At 33.4% G+C, this 27,997-nt stretch overlaps 5 protein-coding genes and 1 pseudogene across 10 annotated transcripts; 2 read left to right on the top strand and 4 right to left on the bottom strand.

Annotated features, from left to right (window-relative positions):
- The first annotated feature begins 874 nt into the window (after positions 1-874).
- On the top strand, positions 875-4,431 carry LOC112766963 (glucan endo-1,3-beta-glucosidase 12). 6 transcript variants are annotated; one of them, XM_025812852.3, is made up of 5 exons: positions 875-1,117; positions 1,306-1,435; positions 2,199-2,696; positions 3,977-4,007; positions 4,104-4,431. In XM_025812852.3, exons 2-5 carry the CDS (start codon positions 1,375-1,377, stop codon positions 4,267-4,269), a joined length of 756 nt encoding a protein of 251 aa, XP_025668637.1. In that variant the 5' UTR covers positions 875-1,117; positions 1,306-1,374; the 3' UTR covers positions 4,270-4,431. The 6 variants fall into 6 exon arrangements, with proteins under 6 accessions (XP_025668637.1, XP_025668638.1, XP_072078298.1 ...); XM_025812853.3 differs by having other exon boundaries at positions 949-1,117; positions 2,194-2,696; XM_072222198.1 differs by adding an exon at positions 1,943-2,076 and having other exon boundaries at positions 950-1,435; positions 2,194-2,696.
- Positions 4,432-14,483: 10,052 nt separating this feature from the next.
- LOC112766868 (GDSL esterase/lipase At4g10955-like) lies at positions 14,484-16,284 on the bottom strand (annotated as a pseudogene).
- Positions 16,285-17,133: 849 nt separating this feature from the next.
- LOC112766869 (GDSL esterase/lipase At4g10955-like) lies at positions 17,134-20,157 on the bottom strand. The gene is made up of 3 exons (XM_025812768.3): positions 18,899-20,157; positions 18,685-18,765; positions 17,134-18,569 (listed from the first exon to the last, which is right to left on the bottom strand). Exon 3 carries the CDS (start codon positions 18,442-18,444, stop codon positions 17,662-17,664), a length of 783 nt encoding a protein of 260 aa, XP_025668553.1. The 5' UTR covers positions 18,445-18,569; positions 18,685-18,765; positions 18,899-20,157; the 3' UTR covers positions 17,134-17,661.
- Positions 18,471-21,692, bottom strand: LOC112762629 (uncharacterized). The gene is made up of 4 exons (XM_072221619.1): positions 21,469-21,692; positions 19,657-20,043; positions 18,685-18,751; positions 18,471-18,569 (listed from the first exon to the last, which is right to left on the bottom strand). Exons 1-4 carry the CDS (start codon positions 21,690-21,692, stop codon positions 18,471-18,473), a joined length of 777 nt encoding a protein of 258 aa, XP_072077720.1.
- Positions 21,693-22,704: 1,012 nt separating this feature from the next.
- Positions 22,705-25,106, top strand: LOC140180844 (disease resistance protein RPS5-like). Its single transcript, XM_072222195.1, has 2 exons — positions 22,705-22,910; positions 23,051-25,106. Exon 2 carries the CDS (start codon positions 23,256-23,258, stop codon positions 24,960-24,962), a length of 1,707 nt encoding a protein of 568 aa, XP_072078296.1. The 5' UTR covers positions 22,705-22,910; positions 23,051-23,255; the 3' UTR covers positions 24,963-25,106.
- A 1,049-nt stretch (positions 25,107-26,155) lies between these two features.
- LOC112762628 (UPF0481 protein At3g47200-like) lies at positions 26,156-27,667 on the bottom strand. The gene is made up of 4 exons (XM_025808497.1): positions 27,634-27,667; positions 27,497-27,504; positions 26,966-27,033; positions 26,156-26,690 (listed from the first exon to the last, which is right to left on the bottom strand). Exons 1-4 carry the CDS (start codon positions 27,665-27,667, stop codon positions 26,156-26,158), a joined length of 645 nt encoding a protein of 214 aa, XP_025664282.1.
- Between the last annotated feature and the right edge of the window lie 330 nt (positions 27,668-27,997).

Raw genomic sequence — 27,997 nt, 5'->3', positions numbered from 1 at the left:
TGCATATACAAACTGAAATTTAAATTTACGATACTTGTTTAAATTCTAACAATTTTTTTTTTGTTTAAATTCTAACAATTTTTTTTTTGTGATTAAACTCTAACAATTATTTAAGTGAACGAATAAGTTATCCACTCCACTAAATTGATTTTTTTTTTCCTTCATCAAGGACCAAATTGGTTGTTTAAAAAGTGTGTTTATTAATTAAGAAGTGTAATTGGGCCCTTGAATCTTGATTATATTATAGCCTATGATCTAAAGTGAAGACATTAGGATATAAATTATAGAGCTTTGGGAGGTAAACTCTGGGCCATTGAACTAAAGTTTGTTTCACCCAACAACTCAAATCAATTTGGTTTCTAACTAAATGTTGATGATGACTAGGTCCACCCACATGAACTGCTATAATTCTATGCTAATAATGTAAAATTGGTTAATGCAGTAGCTAGTTTAATTTATTAATAGGAAATATTAGTTTTGAACTTTAAAATTGAAAAAAAATATCTTCGAAATTTGCTGCTGGCCAATAAATTGCTACATGCACAAAATGAGATTCGAACTCCCAACACTTGCTTAAACGGACTAGTGAATTAATCAGTAGGCCAACCCAACTTAATTCTCATTCTTAACATTTGATTACTAAATTTTTAGTAATAAAATTTGGAAGTCATAATTTATAGTCGCATTTACTAGTAATGGCAAGCTGTAGTTCTTGTTCTATGGATGACATGATCCAAGTTCACTAGGGAATGAAATAATCTATTATGTGTTAACATCTAATCTCTTATTTTCTACCCTTTAAATTATAAATTTTTAAGTGACTTCTAAACACCAACTTTGTTTATATGTCAGTGTCAAGTAAAAAAGAATATTCATATATATTTTTTTCCCTTGCTGTCTAAGCATAACTATATAGCCATATAGAGAAAGAGACACAGAAAAATATAATATCATATCCTAGGGGAAGCATGTGCCATTTAGTACACAGATTCCAGAACATTTTCATGGCTATGAGTCTTATAATATAATAATGTGTATGGTTCTAAAAAAGAAGAAGAAGAGAAGAAGTGTTGCAGAACAGTGAATAGAGAGAAGAAAAGAGAAAAAGGCAGAAAATGTACACATCAGCAGCCATCATTACAATCATCACACCAAAACCAAATTCTTCTTCAATTCCTTTCACTTTGTTTTTCTTTTCAACCCTTCTTCCCTCCTTTTTCCTCCTTCTCTTCTATCTATCTATATTTATACCTTCTTTGCTTCTCTAGTTAATGATATCTTCTTTTCTCTTTCATTGATTCATAGGAAGAACAAGTGTATATATACATATATATAAGTGGTGAAGTACCAAGTTGAAGAAGTAAAAGATTAATCATGGAAAGATGTGTAAACTACTATGTAATGTTTCTTCTACTGAGTCAGTTCCTATGTTCAGGTAATTTTCCTTCTTCTTCTTCTTTTTTTTTTCTTTTTTCTTTTATTTATTTAACTTCTTCAGTTCAGTTCAGTTCAGTTCTGTTCTGTTCTGACATTTGTTGCTTAAATTTGAAGATACTGTTTGTTTTTTTCTTAATCCTCACTTCTGTTTCCTTTTTTTTTTGGTTTAATGTATTCAGTTGCTTTCCTTTGCATACTTTATCTTTTGAATATATTCTCTGCTCTCTCTTTAACTGATTGGTTTTATTTTAAGTTTTTTGAAAGCACAAATTGCTTTGTCCTTCTTTGTTATTTTGTGTTCTTTCTAATTGGAATTTAGTTAACTAACTAAGCACTTTTTTCTCTTCTTGTTTAGTTCAAAATGTTGTCTCTTCTATTGCTCAGTTAATCATTACTTTTACTATGCCTTGTTTGGATGATTAATCAGTTCCTTAAAGCAATCATAGAACAAATTTTCCACAACAGAAATTTGAACAAGGTTCTTTTCTTGCTCATGTTTTCTAAGGTTTCATTCACATAGGGTTGTAACTTGTAACAACACCTTTCTATGGTTCCTTCCACCAATTCTTGAAAAGATACAATAACAAGGGGCCCCAACCCAACTACTTTGACTCATTACATATGCCCTCTCTTCATAGGGTACCCTACTTACTTATCTTCATTTAAAACTAATTAGTAATCTTCATTATAAAAAAATACATAATGATTAATAATTAGTAATATCTTGAGATTCATATGGTAATTTCAATTTTGAAGCACAGGTTGTTCATATAGGACAATGAAGGAAGAAAGTAGACATGTGAATGTACTATTAAATGATGCTCAAATTTTCACCACACAAAAAGATATCACCACTCCAATTGCAACAATTCCAAACTTGGTTCCAACCACACCAACTTTTTCAACATCTCCATTCATAAACCCTAATTCAAACCCTGATAGTACTAGTGTTTCTCCAGCATCAACAATCCCAATTACTACTCCACCTACCACAGTGAATTCATCACCAGTTTCTTCAGGTGCAAGCTGGTGCATTGCAAGCCCTAGTGCCTCACAAACTTCATTGCAAGTTGCATTGGACTATGCTTGTGGCTATGGTGGTGATGATTGCTCACCAATTCAACCTGGTGGAATATGTTACATTCCAAATACTATTCAACAACATGCTTCTTATGCATTCAATAAGTATTATCTCAAGAATCCTGTTCCTAATAGCTGCAATTTTGGTGGAGCTGCTCTCATTACTAACACTAATCCAAGTAAGCCTCTTCTTAATCTTACAATCATGCTCAATCTCAATGCATTAATTCACAATCATGCTTTCATTTTAGACCAAACTAGTATATATTTGATGGTGAAAACTCAGGTGCATTTGATAACTGAGAGCCGTTAGATAATTTGATTGATTTGACTAAATTTTTATCTAACGGCTCTCGACTATCAACTTCACATGAAGTCGACTGCACCTGAGTTTTCACCAATATTTGATACACGCAAATAAATGCAATTTATGGGACTGTTATAAGAATCGGACCGAACTAGTTAGTTCAATGGGTTTAACTAGAAATTAGCTATCAAATAAGTCTAGTTGAAGAAAAGATCAGTTGACTATGGTAAAAAAAAAACAAAAAACCAATCAAAAATTGGTTCATTGATCAAATAGATTCAATTTTTAACTGTTAATCAATTTAAATTATAAAATATAATTTTTTTAAAAATATATATTATATATAAATATATTATTTTATTATAATCGATTTAACTCCAGTTAAACCTCTTATAAACTCTTAAACTTTTGAATCTCTAATTCTCTGGTTCAATGATAAATGTATTAAATTTAAAGTGACAAATATTATAAAAAGATTTGAAATTTTATGGTCTCATTATTAAATTTTTTTTCTCCATTGTAAAATTTAAAGTATTATTTGTTTTTAATCAAAATATATATAGAAAAAAATAGTAAGGGATCCCGGAAATCTAGCACTACTCTTATCTATGGATGATTCTTGGGTTTTAATTTTGACTAACCACCACCAAAGTCATGTGCAATTAGGTGGGTCATGGAATCAAATTCTGAACAGAGTATAGAAAAAAGAAATTTGTACTGAATTTTTTTATCATAAGCTTTTGACTAAGAACGGCTTGTGGTCTTGTGGGATGTGGATACATAGGAGATACAAATTAAAGTGCCAAATGAATGATGCAAAAAAGTTAAACTTTTTTTTTTTCTTTCTACCTTTTAGGAAGCTGCTTCTCAAAAAGCTACTTCATTTCAAAATTGTTTTGTCAATTTGTCACTGGTATCTAGAAGTATTTTTGTTCATCATTTTCATTTTTTCATTATACAAAAATGACCAAAGTGAATACTACGTATAAATGAGACATAAGGAAAAAGTAACATATGAATAAAAAAGTGTTGTATTGTATGTATCACATTTATTGGAATTATTTTGTTCAAATAATAATTCTATTTTATTCGTTTATTTAATTTTTTATTTGAAGACAATTTAATTAATTAATGTACTTACCTGTTTTTCAGGCACTACTACATGTCAGTATCCATCAACAAGGTGAACCACGTTGCCAACATACCTACTTTTTTTTTTCCTTAACAAAAAATAGAATAATTTGGGGTCTAAAATTAAAATTTGAAATTGAAAATGCAGTACTAGTTCATCAGTATTGAACACCACAAACTCAATTGGTGCAAATGTGTTTGGTTCAGTTCCAGTGCCCACAAACCCTTCTCCCTCTGCAGCTGCTGACACATCACATAGCTATGCTAAAATTTGTGTCACACTTTGGATGAGTATTTTTATTATTTTATGCTAATATATCATTTATTTATTATTAGATAGGATATGAGTTTTATTTATAAAATTTTTGCCCCTTGCTACAACACATACATGGTAGATACAGTGTAGAAAAATAAATTGTATGATGGACATTGATAGAGATTTAAAGTTGATACAGTATATATGTTTTCCGTTTAAAGAATGAAAGGCTTGCTAATGCATATGGAAGGTCTAAAATATAAATAAGCTTTTGGTATTAAAATGGTTAAAAAAATCAAATATATTTAAGCTTATACGTAGAGAGTTACGAGCAAAGGCAAAGTTGCATAGCATAGTCTAAAAAAGGGTTTACAATCAGATACCATTGAACTGTCTGATGTAGCACATGCAGAAGAGGGAGTGTGCCACACCAGCGGCCTGGAAAATATAAAAAGTGAAACGCAACCCTTTAAACAGTGTGCTCCCTTTTAACACTCACTAACACTAGCGGCTAAAAAATTTTGATATGAAAACAAAATAAGTGATATACTTTAACATGGTAATTTTTGGTGTTTTTTAAAATTGTGAGAGTACACAAATCGGAGGGTCTGATTTGTGTTTAAAAAGTTGAAAAAAATTCAGAGATTCGATTTGTGTTAAAAAAATTGAAAAAACTCAGAGTACACAACTCGGACCATGCGTGTTCTTTGGTCATGAAATTTTGCTTCACAAATCGCATGTTCCGATTTGCAGCTGATGGAATTTGAAATCTGAAACGTGGAATTCGGACCATCCGTTTTTCTTGTTCTGGGTAATTTTTTTTTTACATTTTGAGGGATTTTTTTTTTTTACATTTTGAGGGACACAACTCGCAGGGTCCGAGTTCTGCTTCCTCTGATCCGAGGTGAAGCACCCTCCTCCCCGTACGCGAGTCCAACACTTCCTTTGCTTCCATATTCAAATTAAATTTCCAACACTAGCAGCAACTAAATAAAATGATTTTTTTTAATTAATTCAACAATTTTAGAAATTAAATATCTAACAACTTAAATTTAAAAATTTTAAAAATAACCAGCTAAATAAATAATTTAATTTATAATTTATAAATAAAATTTTAAAAATTTCTAATAAAGATACCTAAACAAATAATTCCCAAATTCAATAAAGATAAAGATAAAGATAAAGATTCACACCAAATACAATTTTATTCTTTTGGTAACTGATTTCACATCTGGTAGAATGCTTATAAATATCAGTAAACTTCACCATTAGAAGCATCAATTTCACTTGCTTCAACCATGTCTTGTTTTGCCAGCCTTACGGTCGATATAATGATCGATATTTTTGTTAGACTTCCCATGAAATCTGTTCTGATTTGTAGATGTGTTTGTAAGGATTGGAATATATTAATTTCTGATCCAAACTTTGCAAAATTACTCTTTACTCGTACACTTCCTGCTACCATGATCGGACCCTTAGGTTCCAGAATCTTTCGCCTTGTTGAATATGATCCAATTGAATGACATGAACGGAGAAACAATCCATGCTGCTGCAGGGTGTCTGAGGTCCTGAATCAAAGTAGTAGCAGCATAAAACTTGATCCTAAATTTGAGATTCCTCTACCTGGTCCTAAATCATTCAAGGATAGAGAACTTTATATTAAAGTAGTTCCTTGTAATGGTCTTTTTTACTTCAGTGGTCTACCGTATAGAAACATTTCACTTGTTTGCAACCCAATAACAGGTGAGTTCATAAGACTTCCAAAAATCCCTCCAGTCCGGAAACACTGCAAGCAAATACTTTGGGGTTTTGGTTTCCACCCAAAAACAAACCAATACAAGCTAGTGAGAATACATATCTTTAAAGATCATAGTATTGTTGTTGAAATGCACACAGTTGGAACATCGACATGGATAAATATTGAGATAGATTATCCCAAGAATTTGATAAATTTGTATGAGATTGGTACTTATTTAAATGGGGCACTTCATTGGATCGGTTTAGATGTTGATGGAAATGTCTCGATATGGGCCTTCAATTTCGACACGGAGAAGTTTCAAAACTTCTCTATGGCGCCCAGGGATCCAGGTACAAAACTCATCTTATTTGAATTCAGGTATTCTCTTTGCTTGTTATATTTTAATAGGCTGCTTGGCACAATGTGGAGGATGGAAAGATATGGAGTTGGAGAATCTTGGACTCCTATTTTCCAGTATTCTGCAAGTTCCGACCCTACATCTCAATTACATGATTGCATTGCTTACCATGATCCTGAAAATCGAGAGTTTAGGATTTTGTTGACTACTCCTTGGTATGATGACCATTTTCAAATAGTTCACCATGTTCCTTCTCTCATTCCATTGAAGGATATTATCATCGGAGATAATGTTTTGGTGCAGAGTATTTATTCATGATAATGTTTTATGTTTTGTTTCATTTATTGGAGTCAATTTTTGTTTGGTTTGCTTTTTCACCATTCAGTATGAATATAATTTTATTTTATAACATTTTAATCCATGAATATTTTTATGTATTGGATTACACTTCACATACACACACAGTTTCCACCTTATTTCGTCATTCAATGTAAATAAATTGAAAGTGTGTATCTGATGAATGAAACAAATTCGCTTAAGAGTTAAGACCTAATTAAAAATAGTAATGTATATTTCTCTTTGGTTGACAACTAATTAAATAATAATCCATCATTAATTAAATTAAGTGGAACATGTGTTAACATCAAGCTATTAAGGATCGAAGGTTTGAACATGGTAGCCACTGCATTGCTATCACCTAACCAATTCTCAATTATTCCTTTCTGTGTTGATAAGAAAATCCAAGAAAAAGATAGGATTGACTGATACAATGGCATTGCTCGAAATCTAGTAAATGGAATTCTGAGAGTATGACCTGAAATTTCCAAGTCCAGTAAGCATTTACAATTAGATAATTGGATAATTGAATCCAATACCCAAAAAAGGGGCCAATGCTATAGTGTAGAACTTAAATTCCTTCTATACGTGTAGAAACCAGGTGTCATTCATTTGTATATTCAGAGAGAAGCTCAGATATTGAGATTTCATTATGCTTAATGTGGATTGTTAGATTAGTTAATTAAGAATCTAGCACATTATTCTGCATGTAGTCACTCTGATTTTAGAAGATTACATCATGGATGGCAAGATAATAAAATTTTGATTAGAAGCCATTTATCTTCCTATTCTGCATATGTGTTGCCTTCAATTGGTTTCATCAGCTTGGAGTTTTTGTGATGGTACAATTGGGACTAAGGTTGTTTTAAAATTCCTCTGGACAAAAGACAAGTTAATTCTTGACTCCAAGATAATGTAAGAGTTTATAATACACATTATATAAAAGTTGATAAAGATTTTTCCCATACTTAAAACATTGACGCTTCTTAATTAACTAATCTTGCCCTGTACCCTCAGCAACTACTGTTCTTTTAGTCTTTTCTCAATGAACTCCAAGATAAAAGTGATTCTGGAATTCTCTGCTTGCAAGGGTTGCATACATGGCTATAAATCCATTCAAATACAGAATGATATAGAAAACAATGAACATAATAATAACAATGACATTCAAATAAGTGTTGTTTCAGATATGAAATGAAATCAAGGCTGAATAGGGTGACTCACTTAACAACTGCATAAGAAGGATTAACAGTCTTAACTCAATTATGACAAAAATAAGCAGAAAGGCACCAATTTAATGAATAAAAGTGGCATGGAGAGAGGGAGTAACATAGTTTTTTCTGCTCTATAATTTCCTGCATTTCCAGTATAATTCTATAAAAGGGAAAGGGGTGATTTCACACAAATTCATTCCTACCGCAGCTCTTCTAGTTCTATTGTTTACTTTCTATCTCTTTTGGCCTTTACAATCATTACATGTAATGGCAATATTATGAATCCATGTAGGCAACTAGATTGATGGATTGACCAAAGGAAGCATGTTTTTAGAGCACCAACTCCAAACATTAGAAAGGCACACCATTTCTAATAGGCATTTCAAGTATTTGGATTCAGAAGCTCAATTCCAATTATGAGTTAAATTCTAAACACCAAACAGGGTTTGAGCCAAAATAAATTAAGACATTAGAAATCTGTTTCCAAGCGGAAAGAATGAGTTGATGTTGAATCTGTTGAGTTCCACCAACATTGGATACTGATAACTCACCCTTATAATCACCAGGAAAGATTATTCTACCAGGAACTACATGATAAAGAGCGAGACTTAACAACGAAGAATGCCTGTGGTGGCTCCGATCAATGAAGGTAGAAGGAAAAACTAGATTGTAAATCTTGTCAAGAACAAAGAATGGGACTTGATTCTCAAGCAACAACAAATCATATCGTATATAGACCCTTAACCGTGTTGGCAAAAGAATAGCATCGTCGCCACGTGTAAGCATGAAATGGTACCTGAGTAGAAACTCTAATATGAAGCAGCAGTCCACCAAGATCACCATAACATGTTCTTCCTTACTAAGCTTGATGTCATCTGAGTAACAACCACGAATCTTTGGCTCAAGCTCTTGCACGCAATTCACAAAACTTTCTAACTTGTTTGTCTCGGATCTTTCAATAAATTGTTTGCAATATAGTCTTTTATGGTCCTCCATCTTTAGCAACTTTTCATCTCCATGGTGAAAAGGACCAATTGAAACAATCTCTGGAGTGTATGCATCTTCTTTAAACTTGCGGATGTTGTGGGGAACCATTCCTTTGTAAAGCGAGCTTGTCCCTTCTTCAACATTGCTTCAATCTTCTTTACAACGTCATCAGAATTCGGAGTTGCCATCTATATGAATAGATTAACACTTTTCCTTTTTTGTTAGAATTTTACATACTTATTTGTTACAACACTAGGGAAGAAATATGAAATTGATTATTTGATTACATAGATGGATTCTATATTAGTTAATATTAGCAGAAAGTTAAAAAAAACATTGGAGGATAATGCGATATAATAAGGCATACTCACCTTTCAGCCTTTGTGTAATTGAAAAGTGAAACGATATGAGAGTGTGGCCTTTGACTCAGTACAAGTTGAACCTTGTGTCAGTAATCATTGTTTTACAATCAAAAGTTTTGGAAGCATCACAAAAGAATGGGTGGAATAGGACACACAAACTTACAAAAAAACAAGTTGAGTTCTGAGATTGGGAAAAAAATAAAGACAACTATAATGATCTTAGCTTGCAAAGTGAAAACAAGTATATCACTTTTTTTTTCTTGGATGCTCTAAGGCAAGTATCACTGAGATTATAAAATAAGAAACATATTTATACAAGGCTCAGCTTCAAGATATAATCATGAGTGATCGACCCATTAGTTAATACAAATTTATTACTTCTAGCCCTTTTTTTTAGTATTCAAATACACAATAGATATTCACGTGCAATAACCAATTAGAGTTAGTTATATTCCAGCCAGCAAGTTAGTTAGAATAAAACCTGATTTGGTAGTTTTTGTTAGACCATTCAACTAAGACCAACTATATAAAGCTGATAACCGAGACTTTTAGTTTAAGCTTTACATTCCTCTGTTCATTACTTGTAACACAGGAATAGTGCACATTCTTTATCTACAATTGAAATTGAAAAGCTTCTCTTGTTTCCTTTAAGATAGAACATGATGTTTAATTTGAATACTAATTTCAGAATAAACGTGTAAATAATGTAAAGAAAGTAACAATAAGAAAAATACGACATTCAAATGTTGATAAAACTTGAGAGTAGCCCTATATAATAATATATGGGCTATACATGTGTTGATAAGAAAATCAAAGAAAACAATATAGTCTGTGAGGTAGGATTCTTCGATACAGTGACATTGTTTGAAAGCTAACAAATTTCTTAAAACAACTTCAGTCCAGTCATCCACTCTAATAAATGGAATTCTCAAACTATGGCCTAAAGTTTCCAAGTCTAGTAAGCATTGACTCTTTTTGTTTACCTCACTTCACTCCACCTTCATTCAACTTAGTTGCACTATAAATTTGCAGTAACCTTTCTCCTCTTGAGCATCCAGAGGATCTTAACAGAAGCTGTGAAATGAGCTATTCTACCAACACTGAATAAAGTTATCTCATCATCATAACCTGGAGGAATGATACTATCAAGAACCATAGAACGAGTGAGCATTAATAATGAAGGATGGCTTGGATTGCCACTATTTAAGTAAAGCTTATCAAGAACAAAGAAAGGGACTTGATTCTCTAGCAACAACAAATCATAGTGTATTTAATTCCCTAAGGGTGCACACATAAAGCATTCAACCCTCCAAAAATGCGGAAATATTTCACATTTAAATAGTATTCAATTATTTTTTAATTACATCTAAATAAATTACACTTAATCACATTATTTTAGATGTAGCAGTTTCTGCCATTAAATGGAAGGGATCTCACCAATGTACTTGATGTTTTGCAAATGTGGTCCTGCAAGCATGAAAACTGACAATTCACATGTTTGACTAATTGCTATCATCGCCCTGTACTCTCTCGCCCTGCACCCTCAGCAACTACTGTTCTTTAAGTCTTTTCTCAAATGAACTCCAAGAGAAAAGTGATTCTGGAATTCTCTGCTTGCAAGGGTTGCACACATGGCTATAAATCCATTCAAATACAGAATGATATAGAAAACAATGAACATAATAATAACAATGACATTCAAATAAGTGATGTTTCAGATATGAAATGAAATCAAGGCTGAATAGGGTGACTCACTTAACAACTGCATAAGAAGGATTAACAGTCTTAACTCAATTATGACAAAAATAAGCAGAAAGGCACCAATTTAATGAATAACAGTGGCATGGAGAGAGGGAGTAACAAAGTCAGAACCATGATGATGGTGTTACTATGATAGCACTTAGCACCAGAATTCGATTTTGCAATTGTTTAGGTGAGAGTGGTTGAAATCATTTAGAGATGAGTTGTGCAGAAAATGGAAAAATATGTTTGTATTGTGAATCAGAATTATTATGTGTCTCAAGTACAACATATATAAGCTATGCTAAATGAAAGGTGAGTCAGCTTGCTAACTCCAAGACTAGTCACAACAGAATAACTGATAACTAACTATATAACTTGCTGATCAACTACTAACAGTATTTGTTTGATCTGTTTCTTGGTTTTCTTGATTCTTATGCATATATACTCTATTATAATTAAATGGAGAAAAAGTGAGGAAAGAGTAGACCCAGATAAATCTCCTCAAATACGGCCAAGATGGAACTTGTAGTTAAATACTACTTTTTTTTAATACATTATTGTATATATTTAGATACATCAGCTATAGACGTATGCAATCGCTTGAAGAACAAATAACAGCAGAAGAGAGCTTGAGAAAACAAAACAGATGCAACAACTCTATACTAATTTGAATATGCCTCTATTATTATTGTATATGAAAGAAAGGTGTACCCAAAAGTGATTCTTTTCATTTAAGTTAATCCAAAAGATATTTTCGTATAACTTAAAAAGCTATAATTTATATCTTTTTTTTAAAAGATCTTTTTCTTTAAAAGAAAGATAATTTTTACAAAATAAATAAACAAAAAAAATCTTTTTACATAATATATCCAAACATAAAATTATTTTTATTTTTTTATAAAATTTTTTAAAAGAAGATAATTCTTTCAAAAAAAGATAACTTGAAAAAATAGGATTTCACTCAAACAAACCATATTATAAAAGAACTACCACAAGTCCAAAAGAATGTACATAATGTCTTCTATGTTATTTTGCCTTGTTTTGTACGTAAACCAGTAACAGTAAAGCAAACCCTTTTAATCCTATATTATACCCCCACGAACTTGTGTCCTAGTGATTGTACCCCCACGAATTTGTTTGTTTCTTCTTTCCGTAATTAATCCTACCAAAGATCGAGTCTTGAAAGCCTTGTTCACTCCAAGTTTTTCAATGGCAGAGGCAGAGGCAGAGGTTGCCCTAAGAAAGAGACTCATAATTAAGCTTCGTTTGCCGCGTTCAAGAACAGTGTCATCCGAAGAGTGCAAACGAAAGCATGATGCTGATACTGCAAAGCCTGGACCAGAATTTATGGCTTCTGAGAAGAGGAAGAAAGATCAGCATTGCAGCACTACTGAATACTCGTGGAATGTAGTGGGAAAGAGCCATGTAGAAGGCTCTAGAACCTTGTCAACTGATGCACAGTGCAAACAGAAGAAGGACGATGATGGTGCTGATTCTCGCGGAGGCAGAAAGAGAAGAAAGTTGGCAACTTCTGAAGTTTCTGTTTCCACAAAATCTTCTGTGCAAGAACACCACAATGCATGTTCAAGAATCCCAAGAACCGGTTCTAAGGTGCTTGACTCAAAGAACACAAAGAAGGAAGAGGAAGAACATCACAATGTATGTTCAAGAATCCCAAGAACCGGTTCGAAGAAGGAAGAGGAGATGAAGGTTGTTCTGAATGAGCAGAGAATGGATCGTTATCAAAAGATGCAGTGTTGGGTGATCTTGAAGCGCTTCATGGTTGGAAGAGATGGCTGGGCTTTCAATAAGACTCTGGATCCCAAGAAGTTATGGATTCTTGGTAACAAATGTGAGAGTGTGTTGTTGAAGCCAATAGGGTTTGAGGATATAGAGTCAAAGCTGAACAAATTCGTGTATTCAAGGCCTGATGAATTTGCAAACGATATGAGGCTTTTGTTTTCTTATGGATTCATGTACCCTCAAAGGGATCACATTCATAGAGTTGCAAGGAGATTCAGTGACAGCTTTGAAATTACTTGGAAGGCTTTGACGGAAAAGTGGTCAACTGAAGAGAGGAGAAGGAACAAGATCGAAGAACCAATAATAAAGCGGTGCACCAAAGATTTTAGTGCAAAGCTCTGAAACTGTTATCAAAGGAAGAAGCAGAAAGTGGAAGAAGGCCACGTAGGCATCAACGTGTTGGATTCAACTTAGCGTGATGAAACTGTGAAATCCGAGCCAACTACTTTCTTTTTTAATTCATCTGTGAAATCCGTACGCTTGGTTTCTAGCTTCAGTCAAATTTTGGCATACTCATATTTGTCACATTGATGTATAAATTTAATTTCTTCTGTTAATAATATTCTAATTGTTCTTATTTTTATGTTAATTTCTATTCAATTATCACTTTTTAGGTTTATTTGCCTTTATGTCATTAACTCGTCCCATGACAAAGCATATTGCTTGATATATTTTAATGAGCTGCTTGTCACAATGTGGAGGATGGAAAGATATGGAGTTGGAGAATCTTGGACTCCTATTTTTCAGTATTCTGCAAGTTCCAATGGTTGCATTGCCTACCATGATCCTGAAAATCAAGAGTTTAGGATTTTGTTGACTCCTTGGTATGATGACCATTTTCAAATAGTTTACCATGTTCCTTCTCTCATTCGATTGAAGGATATTATCATCGGAGATAATGTTTTGGTGCAGAATATTTATTCATGATAATGTTCCTCCTCTATGTTTTATGTTTTGTTTCATTTATTCGAGTCAATTTTTGTTTGGTTTGATTTTTTACCATTCAGTATGAACATAATTTTATTTTATAACATTTTAATCCATGAATATTTTTTTATTTCGTCATTCAATGTATATATTGTAGAAAAATATTCCATGCAAGAACAGGTTTGAAAACTTGAAATTGAAAGTGTGTATCCGATGAATGAAACAAATTCGCTTAAGAGTTAAGACCTAATTAAAAATAGTAATGTATATTTCTCTTTGGTTGACAACTAATTAAATAATAATCCATCATTAATTAAATTAAGTTCGGACTTTTGCACAAACAAAGATGGACATATTCAGAGAGAAGCTCAGATATTGAGGTTTCATTATGCTTAATGTGGATTGTTAGATTAGTTAATTAAGAATCTAGCACATTATTCTGCATGTAGTCACTCTGATTTTAGAAGATTACATCATGGATGGCAAGATAGTAAAATTTTGATTAGAAGGCATTTATCTTCCTATTCTGCATTCAGTGAAACTATATTCAATAATGTGGGGAAAAAATATCATGTTTTTGCATTCTGCTAAGTGCTAATGATGCATATGTGTTGCCTTCAACTGGTTTCATCAGCTTGGAGTTTTTGTGATGGTACAATTGGGACTAAGGTTGTTTTAAAATGCCTCTGGACAAAAGACAAGTTAATTCTTGACTCCAAGATAATGTAAGAGTTTATAAATGTGCTATAATACACATTATATAAAAGTTGATAAAGATTTTTCCCATACTTAAAACATTGACGCTTCTTTCTTTAACCACTTAAGTAGTTGTCTGCATAATAATTTAACTGTGTTTTTGATCTTGCAATAGCAGCTGCATTTTGTAGCAGCTTCATTTTCTACATTGTTTTAAAATGATGTTAAATAAAAAATGAGGTTCAAAGATGGTGCTATGAACCATTTGGTGCTCCTTGTTTGGATAAATAAGTGAACTGGACTGAAAAATGAGGTTCAAGGATGTGTTTAGCTGTCTGAGAAGCTAGGTTTGATGAGTTGAAGCTAGTAACCTCCTTCATTTATCAGCTGCATATTCGAACTATAATCTTGCAAGAGTAGCATCTCTCTCCAGAAGTAAATAGACAACTAGAACTTACATGAAATGGAAGGGATCTCACCAATGTACTTTATGTTTTGCAAAGTGGTCCTGCAAGCATGAAAACTGACAATTCATGTTTGACTATGGAAGGGATCTCACCAATCTCCATCCGCAGAGCTTGTATTTTCCTTTTCGGTGTTCTTCACTCCTATGCTACCATCAGGATCAACATAAAAGCTGCAAATCAAGTCATTTTCATTGACATACAGATGAGGAACAAATTTGTCCACCCAAAAACTGGAATCCATCAAGCCAGATAGATAAGGTATCCTACTGATCAATTGTAATCTAGCACTCTTCTCTTCATCATTGCTGATTTCAGCTTTGCTATTTGACACGAGCATAGATTTAAGCATGTTCCACACATATTCTTCATATTCTCTAGTATTTTCAAGACTCAAGGCTAGTGAAACAGAAGGTGGATTAAACAAATGTGCTTCAACATAAATCCCTTCTTGTGCTAGTTCCTTTCCCAATTGAAGAGCAAATCCAGCACCCAAGGAAGAGAAAGCGAAGGTCATCTTCGAAATATCTCCTTATTGTATGCCTTTTGGTTAATGTTCCTCTGAGTGCTAAAACAGCTTTGGGGTTACCAAGAGGCCTAATTAGCACCGAGTCTTCCAATGCTGCAGATTGATCCCATTCGAATATTGCTCCGAAAATGGATCCATCTCTTTCATCAATCAATGTCTTTGTGAGCTTGTACTTGAAGGGAATCAACCACTCTGGAGCCAAAGCATTCTCTTGTGTTCTCTTATCTTGTCTATCAACTTCGAGTGCGTAAGCTGTCCGTGTAAAGCAGGATATGGCAGCTTGTTTATAATATTCATCCTTCCTATGTCCATAAAACAATCATTAGCACCATATTTACATGTAATAAGAGAATGTGATTAATTTTAATTTAGGATGACAAAGGAAGAGTAAAGAAAGTTCCCTTTGTTAATGCAAACAAGAAAAACTTTGGAAATTAAATGAGTATTAGAAACAACCAGAAATATCTACTAAATAAGAAAAGGCTAAAATAGTAACAAATATGCAAAGTCAGAAACTTTGGAAACCCATTTGGTAAAGTTTGCAACTTTACATTCATATATCACAACCCATTTGCTGCTAAGATTTTATGAACCGATCATCAAAACAAAACCCATGCATGCTACTAGTATAGATCTCTCTCTCTCTCTTACACACATACACACAAATCTAAGGCAGTTAGTTATACACTGACCAAGTGGAATTGAAGTTGTTTCTCCAATTAAGGGAAGGCAAGTGCTGAGGGCCAGAGACATGAAAAGCATATTTGTGATCTTTATGGTTTGCCATCAACAGAAGTTAAGAATCCAGACACTGTTTGTTTCTTGATTGAGATGCTGACACAGTGATGCTGTAGGTAAAGCCCTCCTTTGAGTAAAAGTGCTAATTTTGCATTGTGGAAACTTAACCACAGCAAATGGCAAGGAAAGGGAAAAGCAAAACAAGAATGTAGACTTTATTAGACTTAGTTGAGTGGACTTTTCTCTCTTTCATGGAAGATCATCCGAAAAGTCTTTGTTTTATAGCCAAATAATTCCACTAATGTCTCTGTAATTATCCTGTTCATAACTTGCATACTATAATGTATCATAAACTGTATTCATAATTGTTTGTTTCTGTACATACTTTATTAGTAACTATATTTTTAGAAAATGGGTATTTAAGTTAGAAAGAATGCTTAATGAATATGAGAAGTTAATATTAAATATCTAAACCCTTTATTTGTGTTGATATTACTTTATTGAAAAAAGATTCTCTAAAATGAAAACCTTAGTACAGTAATAAACTGATAAATCAATTACTATTGAATTTATAATTTTCATGATAAATAAGTTCTATCTTAATTAAAAGGTAATTAGACCTTCACTTTTTAGCTTTGTCAACACCCAAAATTAAAGAAAGTTAGAAACAAAATACCATTACTCTTAGCATATGATACTTTTTCCTTAAATTGATCATCATAGGGCCAAAATTTTCATCCAATATTCTAGTTGGTTGGATTTTATTCGTAACAAATAAGGCATTTTGTTTGTGGCATGGCAATATGTTGAAAAAAGCATTATATGCTCTAGAAAGTATAATCTTCGAACAAAATTATTCTCCATTTTTAACATTATCGGAGGCTAAAAAAATAATAAAATAAAAAAAGTGAGCCTTATACAAAACTTAAAATATCCTCAAGTAGTAATCTAGTATAATTATAAAACTTTTGCTAAGTTAAAAAGAACAAGTTACAAAACTTGAATTAAGAATTAACACAAAATCCGGTTGTTATTAAGATTGAAAATGATTTACTTCAGCTTAAAATCTGGATTGTTACACTGGTTTTATCAGTGTTACTTGTGAAGGTGTAACATGGTATAGAGACCTAAGTTGCCTGCTAATGACTTCTGCATCACTTGACCACCATTGTTCCAATCCATGAGCCTCAAGAAATTTCTGTTTTTCCTTTGACACAACAAACAACTTCGCTGCGATTTGCGCATTTGTTTTACTGAGATTCTCCTTGCTGCTGATCTTCACTGCCTTGCCATCAGGGTCAGTATAAGAGCAACATATATAGTCATTGCTGTTGATATAAAGATTTGGAACCCATTTTCCGACAGCAACACTATCCTTAGAACCAAAACTAGGTAGTCGAGGCATCCAACCCTTTGACGAAGCTATGCTCGATGTGTTAGTGTTAGTGTTTGTGTTTGTGTTTGTGTTTGTAGGAAAAGTCTAGGGCGCCAGCAACTTTGTTAAATTCTAACCAACATGTAACCAGCAAAAAAAAGTGAGCCATTGGATGAAATCTCACACCAATCTCACACCATTAAAACCATCATTGATTGCTATTTGATGGCTACAAATTACAAAAGTTGCTGCCCCCCTAGCATTCCTCGTGTTTGTATTAGTCTTGTCTCCTTCAGTGCTTGCCTGTGCTTCGCCGCTCAAAGGAAGCGTAGATTTAAGCCTATTCCAAACAAATTCTGCCTTGTTGCCAAGATTTCTGAGACCTATGGCTAGTGAAAGAGATGGTGGATTGAACAAATGTGTCTCCACATAAATCCCCTCTTTTGCTAGCATCTTTCCAACTTGAAGAGCAAATCCGGCCCCCAAGGAATGCCCTGCAATACATACATTATTTCTTCCATGCAAGTCACATACCGATTTCAGTACCTCCAAAGCTACCTTAAACCTGACAGAGCCTTTCAAGTTTTCCCAAGCAAGAAAGCGGAGGTCATCTTCAATGTCTCGCCACATCGTGGGGCTTTTGAGTAATGTTCCTCTGAGTGCTAAAACAGCTCTTGGGGCACCACTAGGTCTCATTACAATCAAGTCGGCCCGTGCTGCAGATCGATCCCATTCGAATATTGCACCAAAAATTGACCCATCTCTTTCATCAATCAATGTTTGGGTGAGTTTGTACTTGAAGGGAATCCACCAATTCGGAGCTAGAGCATTTCCATTTGTTCTGTTCTCCTGCCTATCAAGTTCAAGCAAGTAAGTTGCTTGTATAAAGCAGGCAATGACGGTTCGCTTGTACTTCTCATCCTTCGTATATGCAAAAATAAGATCCATCAGCAACATACACATCAAACCAAATTCTTCTTCAATTCCTTTCACTTTGTTTTTCTTTTCAACCCTTCTTTCCTCCTTTTTCCTCCAATCTGCTGCTCAAAATTTGTACTCTCTGGAGTTGAATCTGAAGTCTTTTTTCCCTAAAATCAGAAGAAATCATATTATTTATGCCATAACAGGTGCATGATTGCATCTTTACCATGACATTAATTAAGAAAGAATCCAAGACTGAAAAAGAATTATGGTGACATGTACCTTTCTCCAGTATTCATGCTTTGGACTTTCAGGTATGTCCCTATAGGGTTTTCGAGGATTTACAGGACTTAATCAGCAAATCTACATCATAAGAAAATCCAAGAAAAAGATATAGTCAGCGAGATAGGATTCACTGATACAATGGCATTGCTTGAAATCTAACAAAGTTCTCAAAACAACTTCACTCTAGTAAATGGAATTCTGAGAGTATGACCTGAAATTTCTATTAGCATCCAGAGGGAGATGGTTGGAATAAGTGAGAGGATGCTAATAGAAACTTTCTTGATAAATCTGTGAAATGAGTTATGTCATGGTACTGTGAGGAACCATATAAACAAAGAAGGATGGCTCCACTATTCAAAGTAGAAGGAAAAGCTTCTCAAGAACAAAGATTCAAATTAATTATATTATATAATATATTCTAAATTAAATCTCAGCATTAAAAGTTTCATGGATAATGTTCTCCTCAAGACTGCTTTGCTATCACCTAAACAATTGATTTGGGAGCATTATTGTTTCAAAGCTACAAATGTTCCCGAAGCAGGTAAAGATCGTAATGTTTCAAACCTTAAGATAGAACATGATGTTTGAATACTAATTTCAGAATAAAGATGTGTAAATAATGTATAGAAACCAGAAAGCAACAATAAAAAAATATCACATTCAAACTTGATACACAATTACAGAGAAGGCAGTTGCCTTATGCAGTGGTCTTCAATAATTACATAATAAAGTGGCCACATGTTCATAATAAACACTTCAATTCTTCCAATTACAAAGATATCAAACAATAATCTAGTACTAGTGTACTCCTTGGAGAATAGAAAATACTGTCTGAATAACAGTGAGAACAAGCAGAAAAATCCAGCAATAGAAACTACCGTCTTGCATGGAGTGTTGCAATAAGTCGCAACTTTTTTGTTCCAAGGGCGTGCACAAAAATCATTCAACCTTTGAAAAATAAGGGAATACTGCACATTAAAATCTGGATACATAATGTTCACTCCAAGACCATTGAACATTTTGGCCACTGCATTACTATCATCTAACCAATTCTCAATTATTCCATTCTTAATAAGCAAATCTACATCTTTGTCTGTGTTAATAAGAAAATCTAACACAGCAATATAGTCAGCAAGGTAGGATTCATCGATACAGTGACATTGCTCGAAAGCTAACAAATTTCTCAAAACAACCTCAGTAATATCTTCCACTCTAAAGAATGGGATTCTCAAACTATGACCAGAAAGTTGCAAGTCTAGTAAGCATTGACTAGCTTTGTTTACCTCAAACTTTACTCCTGCTTCCTTCAACTCAGTTGCACTATAAATTTGCACTATCTGTGCTTCTCTTGAACATCTAGAGATTGATAAGTTACAGGATAATAATAGAAGCTTTCTAGAAAGATCTGTGAAATGAGCTATTCCACCAACCTTGGATACTGATAGCTGAGATTGGGAAAAAAATAAAGACAAGTATAATGATCTTAGCTTGCAAATATAAGACAAGTATATCGTTTTTTTCTTGGATGCTCTAAGGCAAGTATCACTGAGATTATGAAATAAGAAACATATTTATTCAAGGCTCAGCCTCAAGATATACCATGATCAGTGATTGACACATTAGTTACAAACACCTTTTCTTTTTGGCATTACAAGAGTAGTGTGGGTTGAGATCAAAATATGCAATATGACATTCTTTAATTGCATTCAAATTAAAATTAAAATTGAAATATACCTATATTATGTATCATATATTACTATCTAATTTAATAATCAAATGTGTCACATGACACTCTCTTATTAAAATTGAGAGAAAATATTTTTTTTCCAAAATTAATAAACTCCCTTCTTAAATTCTCTTATCTACCTCTCTCCATTTTTCTATTTCTCTCTACCATTTTCACTCTATATATGATTTATATTTTATATTAGTAATTTGACAAATTAAAATATGTCATCCGATATTTTTTTATTACAGTTAAAATAATTTTTTTTTCTTCCAAAATTAACAAACTCTTACTTTCACTCTCATTCTTCATCTTTATCTTTCTCTCTTTTTTCTCTCATTCTCTATTTTTTCTACTTGTTCTACAAAAAATAAAATTAGCAAAATAATATAATTCAAATAAAAAATTAGACTTTTTCATATAAAAATAATAACTAAAAATTTTGTTATTTGATTTTTTATCTATAGAGACCTTGGTCTTCTTAGTCAGAGATTTTTGTCAACCTACGATATTTTTTTTTGTAAAAGTAGTTTGATTTTATAAATCTTTTGTGCCATGCATAATATATACTGTCGAAACAAAGTGGATTACACACACTTTCCACCTTATTTCGTCATTCAATGTATATATTGTAGAAAAATATTCCATGAAATTGAAAGAGTTAAGACCTAATTAAAAATAGTAATGTATATTTCTCTTTGCTTGACAACTAATTAAATAATAATCCATCATGAATTAAATTAAGTGGAATATGTGTTAACATCAAGCTATTAAGGATCGAAGAACATGGTAGCTATCACCTAACAAATTCTCAATTATTCCTTTCTGTGATGATAAGAAAATCCAAGAAAAAGATAGGATTGACTGATACAATGGCATTGCTCGAAATCTAGTAAATGGAATTCTGAGAGTATGACCTGAAATTTCCAAGTCCAGTAAGCATTTACTATTTTTGTTTACCTCAATCTTCACTCCTGCAGAGTTGTGTTAGCTGTGTTTGTCTTGAGCATCCAGAGGCTGATGGTTGGAATAAGTGAGAGGATGCTAATAGAAACTTTCTTGATAAATCTGTGAAATGAGTTATGTCATCAATATCACCGGGAATGGTACTGTGAGGAACCATATAAACAAGAGCGAGCCTTAATAATAAAGAAGGATGGCTTGGGTTGCCACTATTCAAAGTAGAAGGAAAAGCTAGATTGAAAAGCTTCTCAAGAACAAAGAAAGGGACTTGATGAATAAGATCATGCAAGATAAACATGTAGAGGGAGTTTCTCATCTCTGTGACTTGAATACTGAGATAATAACTAAAGATTTTTAACCTCGTCAAGCAAAATTCAAATACATTTCCAAATTTACTGAATAATACTTCCAGTATAAATTGCATGAACATGCAAGACAAATATGCCCTAAGGTATTAACCATGGTTACCTCCTATCTTGTTGTCAAAGGCCTCATGAACATCACTATACCTATTGTAAAGAAGACATTCTTCTAGAGTCAGTTTGCTTTTCAAATATGAAGGCAAGGGTTTATGTTTATGTTACTTCTATACCTATTGTAAAGTATTGTAATCATAACTCACAAAATGATTCAACAGTGGATACACCCTTACATTCTCCTTTTAGAGCATAAATAAACTAAAGTAGATAACCAATTCAGAATACTGGTAAGAAGAACTTACCATGCTGCTCCCCCTTGGGGACGGGCACCCCCATGAGTTTCAAGTAATAAATTAACTGTTTGAATTTGTATAGACATTCCATCTGAAATCTGATAGAAGTCCACAGTCAGTGGCAATGAGGAACATTCAAAAAAAGAACCAATTGTAGTAAAATTATTATTTATTTCGCACAGATCTCTATCCGAATCTTTTTAGATATTCTTTCTAAACACTATACATAAAAGGCTTAACAATAAACATCTAAAATATATTATCTATTTCTAATTATTATTATATCTCTTAGACTATACTAATTTGAGTGTTAAAATTTTTTGCAGATACATTCTCACCTTTGTAGAGATGTTAACCTGAAACAAAAAGATCTACCAAAGCCTCATGTCCTGATTCTACAAATTTATGTTCGACTACTACAAAAAGTAAGCCTAATTTTTCGTCTAGAACGCATATAATTAGCTTTAGTTCCATTAGAAAACTAACTAAAAAATAGTCAACGAGAACTAATTAGTTAAAAAAAAATAAAAGATCTATTATTAAAGTTTCCCGTGATGCACGGGTCATTAAACTAGTTCTTAGTCTAAAAATGACTTTGGCAGGGTCTTTACTCTTTAATAACCAGATTATGATAGACGCGTTTCACTTTCACCTATCATAGTGGTGATTTCATTTTTGAAGTACTTGAGATGAATCTCTTGTAACTTTGTTCTTTATCAATCAATCAGTATTGCCATATTCTGTTTCTGGTGATCAACCACAAGAAGAGATCAACAGAAGAGTCCTTGAAGACTTCTGAGTAACTCGGGAAAGCAAATTGAGGTATGGTTTCATGAATTCATATATACCTTGCAAAACTTTTTCTTAAGACCAGTAGCATATATATATCTAGGTGTAGTCAGCTATCTGAATCAAATGATTTGTTGTTATATATGATAAGAAACAATTGTTTAAACCTACAGAAAGGGAGAAAATTTGGAGTAATACATCATCACCTTGCACTTGCTGCCATATCTGTGCTTGTGAGCTTTCTAATGGGTCATCAGGGACATGTTCTGACGATGAAACCAGAACATCTTAGGAGGAAACTGGAGACAAAAGTTGAGCAAGTACAAGAACAGGTAAAGAACACAGTTCAAGTTGATAGAATTGAAGGCGGGTTGTTTTATGCAGTTTGACTTTGAATCAAGAGAAAGCACTTTCAATGGAATCTTCGAAGCCTTACAAGATGATAGCATCTCCAGTGTGGCAGTGTACGGCATGGGTGGAGTAGGAAAGACAACCTTAGCAAGGCATGTAGGTAAAAGAGTAAAGGAGATGAACATGTTTGACCTTGTTCTACCTGTTCATGTGACAACAGCTGAAAATGTCAAGAGGATTCAAGGTGACATAGCTGCCGGGTTAGGACTTCGATTGGGAGAGGAATCCGATCTAGCTGAAAGACAGAGACAACTATCACTTAGATTAAGAAATGAAGAACATGTACTCATAATTTTGGATGACTTATGGGATAAGCTTGATCTGCAAAAGATTGGGATTTTAAACAATCACTGTAAAGTCCTCTTAACTACGAGAAGTCAACAAGTTGCATATTTGATGGGATGTCAACGCAGCTTTCATCTATTTCTTTTAACTTTAGAAGAAAATTGGGATTTGTTCAAGAGGTGCGCAGGCATCCATGATGATCGGTTCGAGCCGGACTTACTTGCTATAGCAAAGGAAGTTTCAGCACACTGTGAAGGATTACCACTTACCATTTCAATATTGGGGTCAGCTCTAAGAGCAAGAACTGTTTACCTATGGAAACAAGTCTTGAAAGATTTAATGAGTTCAAGAGGGAAGGGTTTGAATTGGGAAGATGATAGTACTAATTTTATAATCCAGATAATAGTGGTGATCTATAATATTATACTTGCAAGCAAAGAAGCTAAAATCATATTCTTAATATGTGGTATGTATCCAGAAGATTATGAAATTCTCATTGAAGATCTGTTCCAACATGTAATTAGACTAAGGTTGTGCAGCAAAACTGATGTGATTGCAACCATCACTAGCCTCAAGGACTCTAGCTTGTTGATGCCTTCAATTACAAGTAAAGACCATGTGCTAATGCATGATTTGGTCCGTTATGCTGCTAGGAAGATAATCTTTAAAGAGAAACCTACCAACAGGGACAATATCAGTGAGTATATGAATGCGCTTTATAATGAGGAACATTTTCAATGGCAAGAGGCATTACATCAACTTCTTTGTCGGTTGTTTGGTGCAACTGAGTATCCAGAATCTTCTTCTTCAACAAGTTCGGAGCTCCAAGTCGCACAGTCCTACTCCTCTACAATTCCTAGGCCATCAGGGAAGATGGTGGATTTTTATGGATTGTGTCAGGTTGACAAATCATTTCTGCCACTGCTCAAAGAAGCATGCACCAATAATCCAAATCTGATAGAAAGCCAGAGAAAACACTCTGAAATGTTAAGGCAGAGTGCTTTTGATAGCTTAGGAAGGTTGTTGTTTCTGTTGCATAATGTTAGGATTAGAGATTGGATAAACCATAAACAAGAACTGCAGATGTATTGGGAGCAGGCAAAGCTCATGAAGTTCGATTTGGAATGGTTGAGTCCTGCTATGGAACGAGTCCTATCTTCGGCCGATCTTGCAAGGATCGAAGCATTGCGTGAGGAAGAGAAGTATTGGAACGAAGAAGCTTCTAAGCTAAGAGAGAAACTCAAGATTGTGGAGGATAAAGCTGCAGTCATTAGAACTGAGATTGTCCTCACAGAGTCTAAGTTGGATGGTTTTGCAATTGGTTATGGTTCAGAGGCTGGGGTTGTTTCCAAAGTCAGTCCTTGGAGGAAAATTTTTCTATTTAGATAATAAAATTCTTGAGATCTTAATGAATATAGCTAGTGTATTACTTATTATGCAAGTTATGGCATGTTGATTTGTACTTCTTGTTATTCACTTTTACTAGTTCTTCTTGATATTGTCACTGATATATAGAAAATTAGTTTAGAATCATTGTTCTGCCAGAGATTGATTTTATAGTTCAGTTAAATTTTTTTCTTAGCTTATAGAAAACATGAGATAGATATATAGCTGAGATTGGGAAAAGAAGCTCATCTTAGCTGCAAAACAAAGACAAGTATATGATCCCTTTAATTTTTCTTGGATGTTCAAAGGCAAGTATCACTGAGATTATGAAGTAAGAAACATATCTATACAAGGCTTAGACTTAAAGGATACTACAGTATGACTAGTCATTGACACATTAGTAATTACAAATTTACTACTGCTAGCTTTTCTTTTTGGCATTACAAGAGTGTGGCTACTTTTCTGTGCCAAAAGTTTACAGAAAGCATTCAAGTCTTATACAGATACAAAGATACTCAGCATTAAAAGTTTCATGGATAATGTTCTTCTCAAGACCATTGAACAATTTAGCCACTGCTGCACATCACCTTACCAATTGATTTCGGAGCATTATTGTTCCAAAGCTTCAAATGTTTCCGGAGCAGGTAAAGATCACGATGTTTCATGTTGAATGGTTGAGTCCTGTATAATTGTCTTCTCTTAAAATTATTGGTATCTCTTCCAGATATGCTAATCTTTTACTCTGTTTCATGTCATGCTGGTTAGTATTTCTTTTTAAAAACTTTTGCTATTTTGTATCATTTCTAGCTTTTAATCGGTACATTGAGGAAAATCATGACTATATGGCATTTTGTCTTTGTTGGATGATTAATCTTTTTCTTACAATTGAAATTAAAAAGCTCTCGCTCTTTTTAAGATAGAATATAATGTTTGAATACTAATTTCAGAATAAACATGTGAAAATAATGCATAGAAACTACAAAGCAACACATTCAAACTTGATACACAATTACAGAGAAGGGATATGCCATATGCAGTGGTCTTCAATAATTACATAATAAAGTGGCCACATGTTTATGATAAACACTTCAATTCTTCCAAAATACAAACATATCAAAACTACTACACCATATTGAGAATTGAGCATATATATAATCATCCAATCCAAGCTACACAATATAAACATTAATCTAGTACTAGTGTACTCCTTGGAGAATAGAAAATACTGTCTGAACAACAGTGAGAACAAGCAGAAAAATTCCAGCAATAGAAGCTACCATCTTCCATGGAGTGTTGCAATAATCGCGCCTTAAAGTTGCAACTTTTTTGTTCCAAGGACGTGCACAAAAAGCATTCAACCTTTGAAAAATAAGGGAATATTGCACATTAAAATCTGGATACATAATGTTGACTCCAAGATCATTGAACATTTTGGCCACTGCATTACTATCACCTAACCAATTCTCAATTATTCCATTCTTAATAAGCAAATCTACATCTTTGTCTGTGTTAATAAGAAAATCTAACACAGCAATATAGTCAGCAAGGTAGGATTCATTGATACAGTGACATTGCTCGAAAGCTAACAAATTTCTCACAATAACCTCAGTAATATCTTCCACTCTAAAGAATGGGATTCTCAAAGTATGACCAGAAAGTTGCAAGTCTAGTAAGCATTGACTAGCTTTCTTTACCTCAAACTTTACTCCTGCTTCCTTCAACTCAGTTGCACTATAAATTTGCAATTTTCTAAGTTGTTGGTCTCGGATCTTTCAATAAATTGTTTGCAATATAATCTTTTATGGTCCTATAGTAATTTTTTTGAGGGACTAAAACCAAAACACCCTATATTAAATCCTTTTAGATTAGTTTGTATATGGTCTCCACTCAACTTAAAGTCCTATTAACACCAATAAACAATACGAAAGACCCATGAGCAAAAGAAGATTAGTTAATTACTTAATCCTTTCAATAGTAGTTATTCGGGCAGAGCATATAACACAAACCTTAAAAATAGACCTGCAATGGTAATCCTGGTCAAACTACTGTCATTTTCTCCCTCCAAAAGACTTGCCTGCAAGGAAAATATATAAACAATTAATTGTTCCCCAAGGGATGCCAGAAAAACTATGGCACATCAAAGGACCAATAGACATGGCAACTTGCCAATGCAAAGAGAACTAGATAAACATTTTTCCATTAATGTATTTCTAATCAGCAAATGCTGAATAAGATCATCCAAGATAAACATGTAGAGGGAGTTTCTCATCTCTGTGATTTGAATACCGAGATAATTACTAAAGATTTTTAACCTCGTCAAGCCAAATTCAAATACATTTCCAAATTTACTAAATAATACTTCTATTATAAATTGCATGAACATGCAAGACAAATATGCCCTAAGGTATTAACCATGGTTACCTCCTAATTTGTTGTCAAGGGCCTCATGAACATCACTATACCTATTGTAAAGAAGACATTCTTCTAGAGTCAGCTTGCTTTTCAAATATGAAGGCAAGGGGTTTATGTTTATGTACCTCTATACCTATTGTAAAGTATTGTAATCATAACTCACAAAATGATTCAACAGTGGATACACCCTTACATTCTCCTTTTAGAGCATAAATAAACTAAAGTAGATAACCAATTCAGAATACTGGTAAGAAGAACTTACCATGCTGCTCCCCCTTGGGGACGGGCACCCCCATGAGTTTCAAGTAATAAATTAACTGTTTGAATTTGTATAGTCATTCCATCTGAAATCTGATGGAAGTCCACGGTCAGTAAAATGATTTCTATTTGCAACAAACTATCAATCCATATCCTAAACTAGTATCTCTTCATATATCTTTATTTTTATGCTGCATAAGGATCTCTCAACAATCAATAGCAACAACGTTAAAGTTGAAAGGATGGAGAAAGATAAAAAAATGTGGAGTCCAGCTGAGGCATGAAGTGAATCAATTCAAATCTCCCAACTCTGTTAAACAATAGTTTTCTATCTTCATTTCCATTTTCAATTGTGTACATCCATTGTA

Source organism: Arachis hypogaea, chromosome 17 (genome assembly GCF_003086295.3).
Source record: "Arachis hypogaea cultivar Tifrunner chromosome 17, arahy.Tifrunner.gnm2.J5K5, whole genome shotgun sequence".
In the NCBI taxonomy this organism is placed as follows: Eukaryota; Viridiplantae; Streptophyta; class Magnoliopsida; order Fabales; family Fabaceae; genus Arachis; species Arachis hypogaea.
The sequence above is the reverse complement of the archived record's forward strand: the minus strand, read 5'-3'. Positions and strand labels throughout refer to the sequence as shown.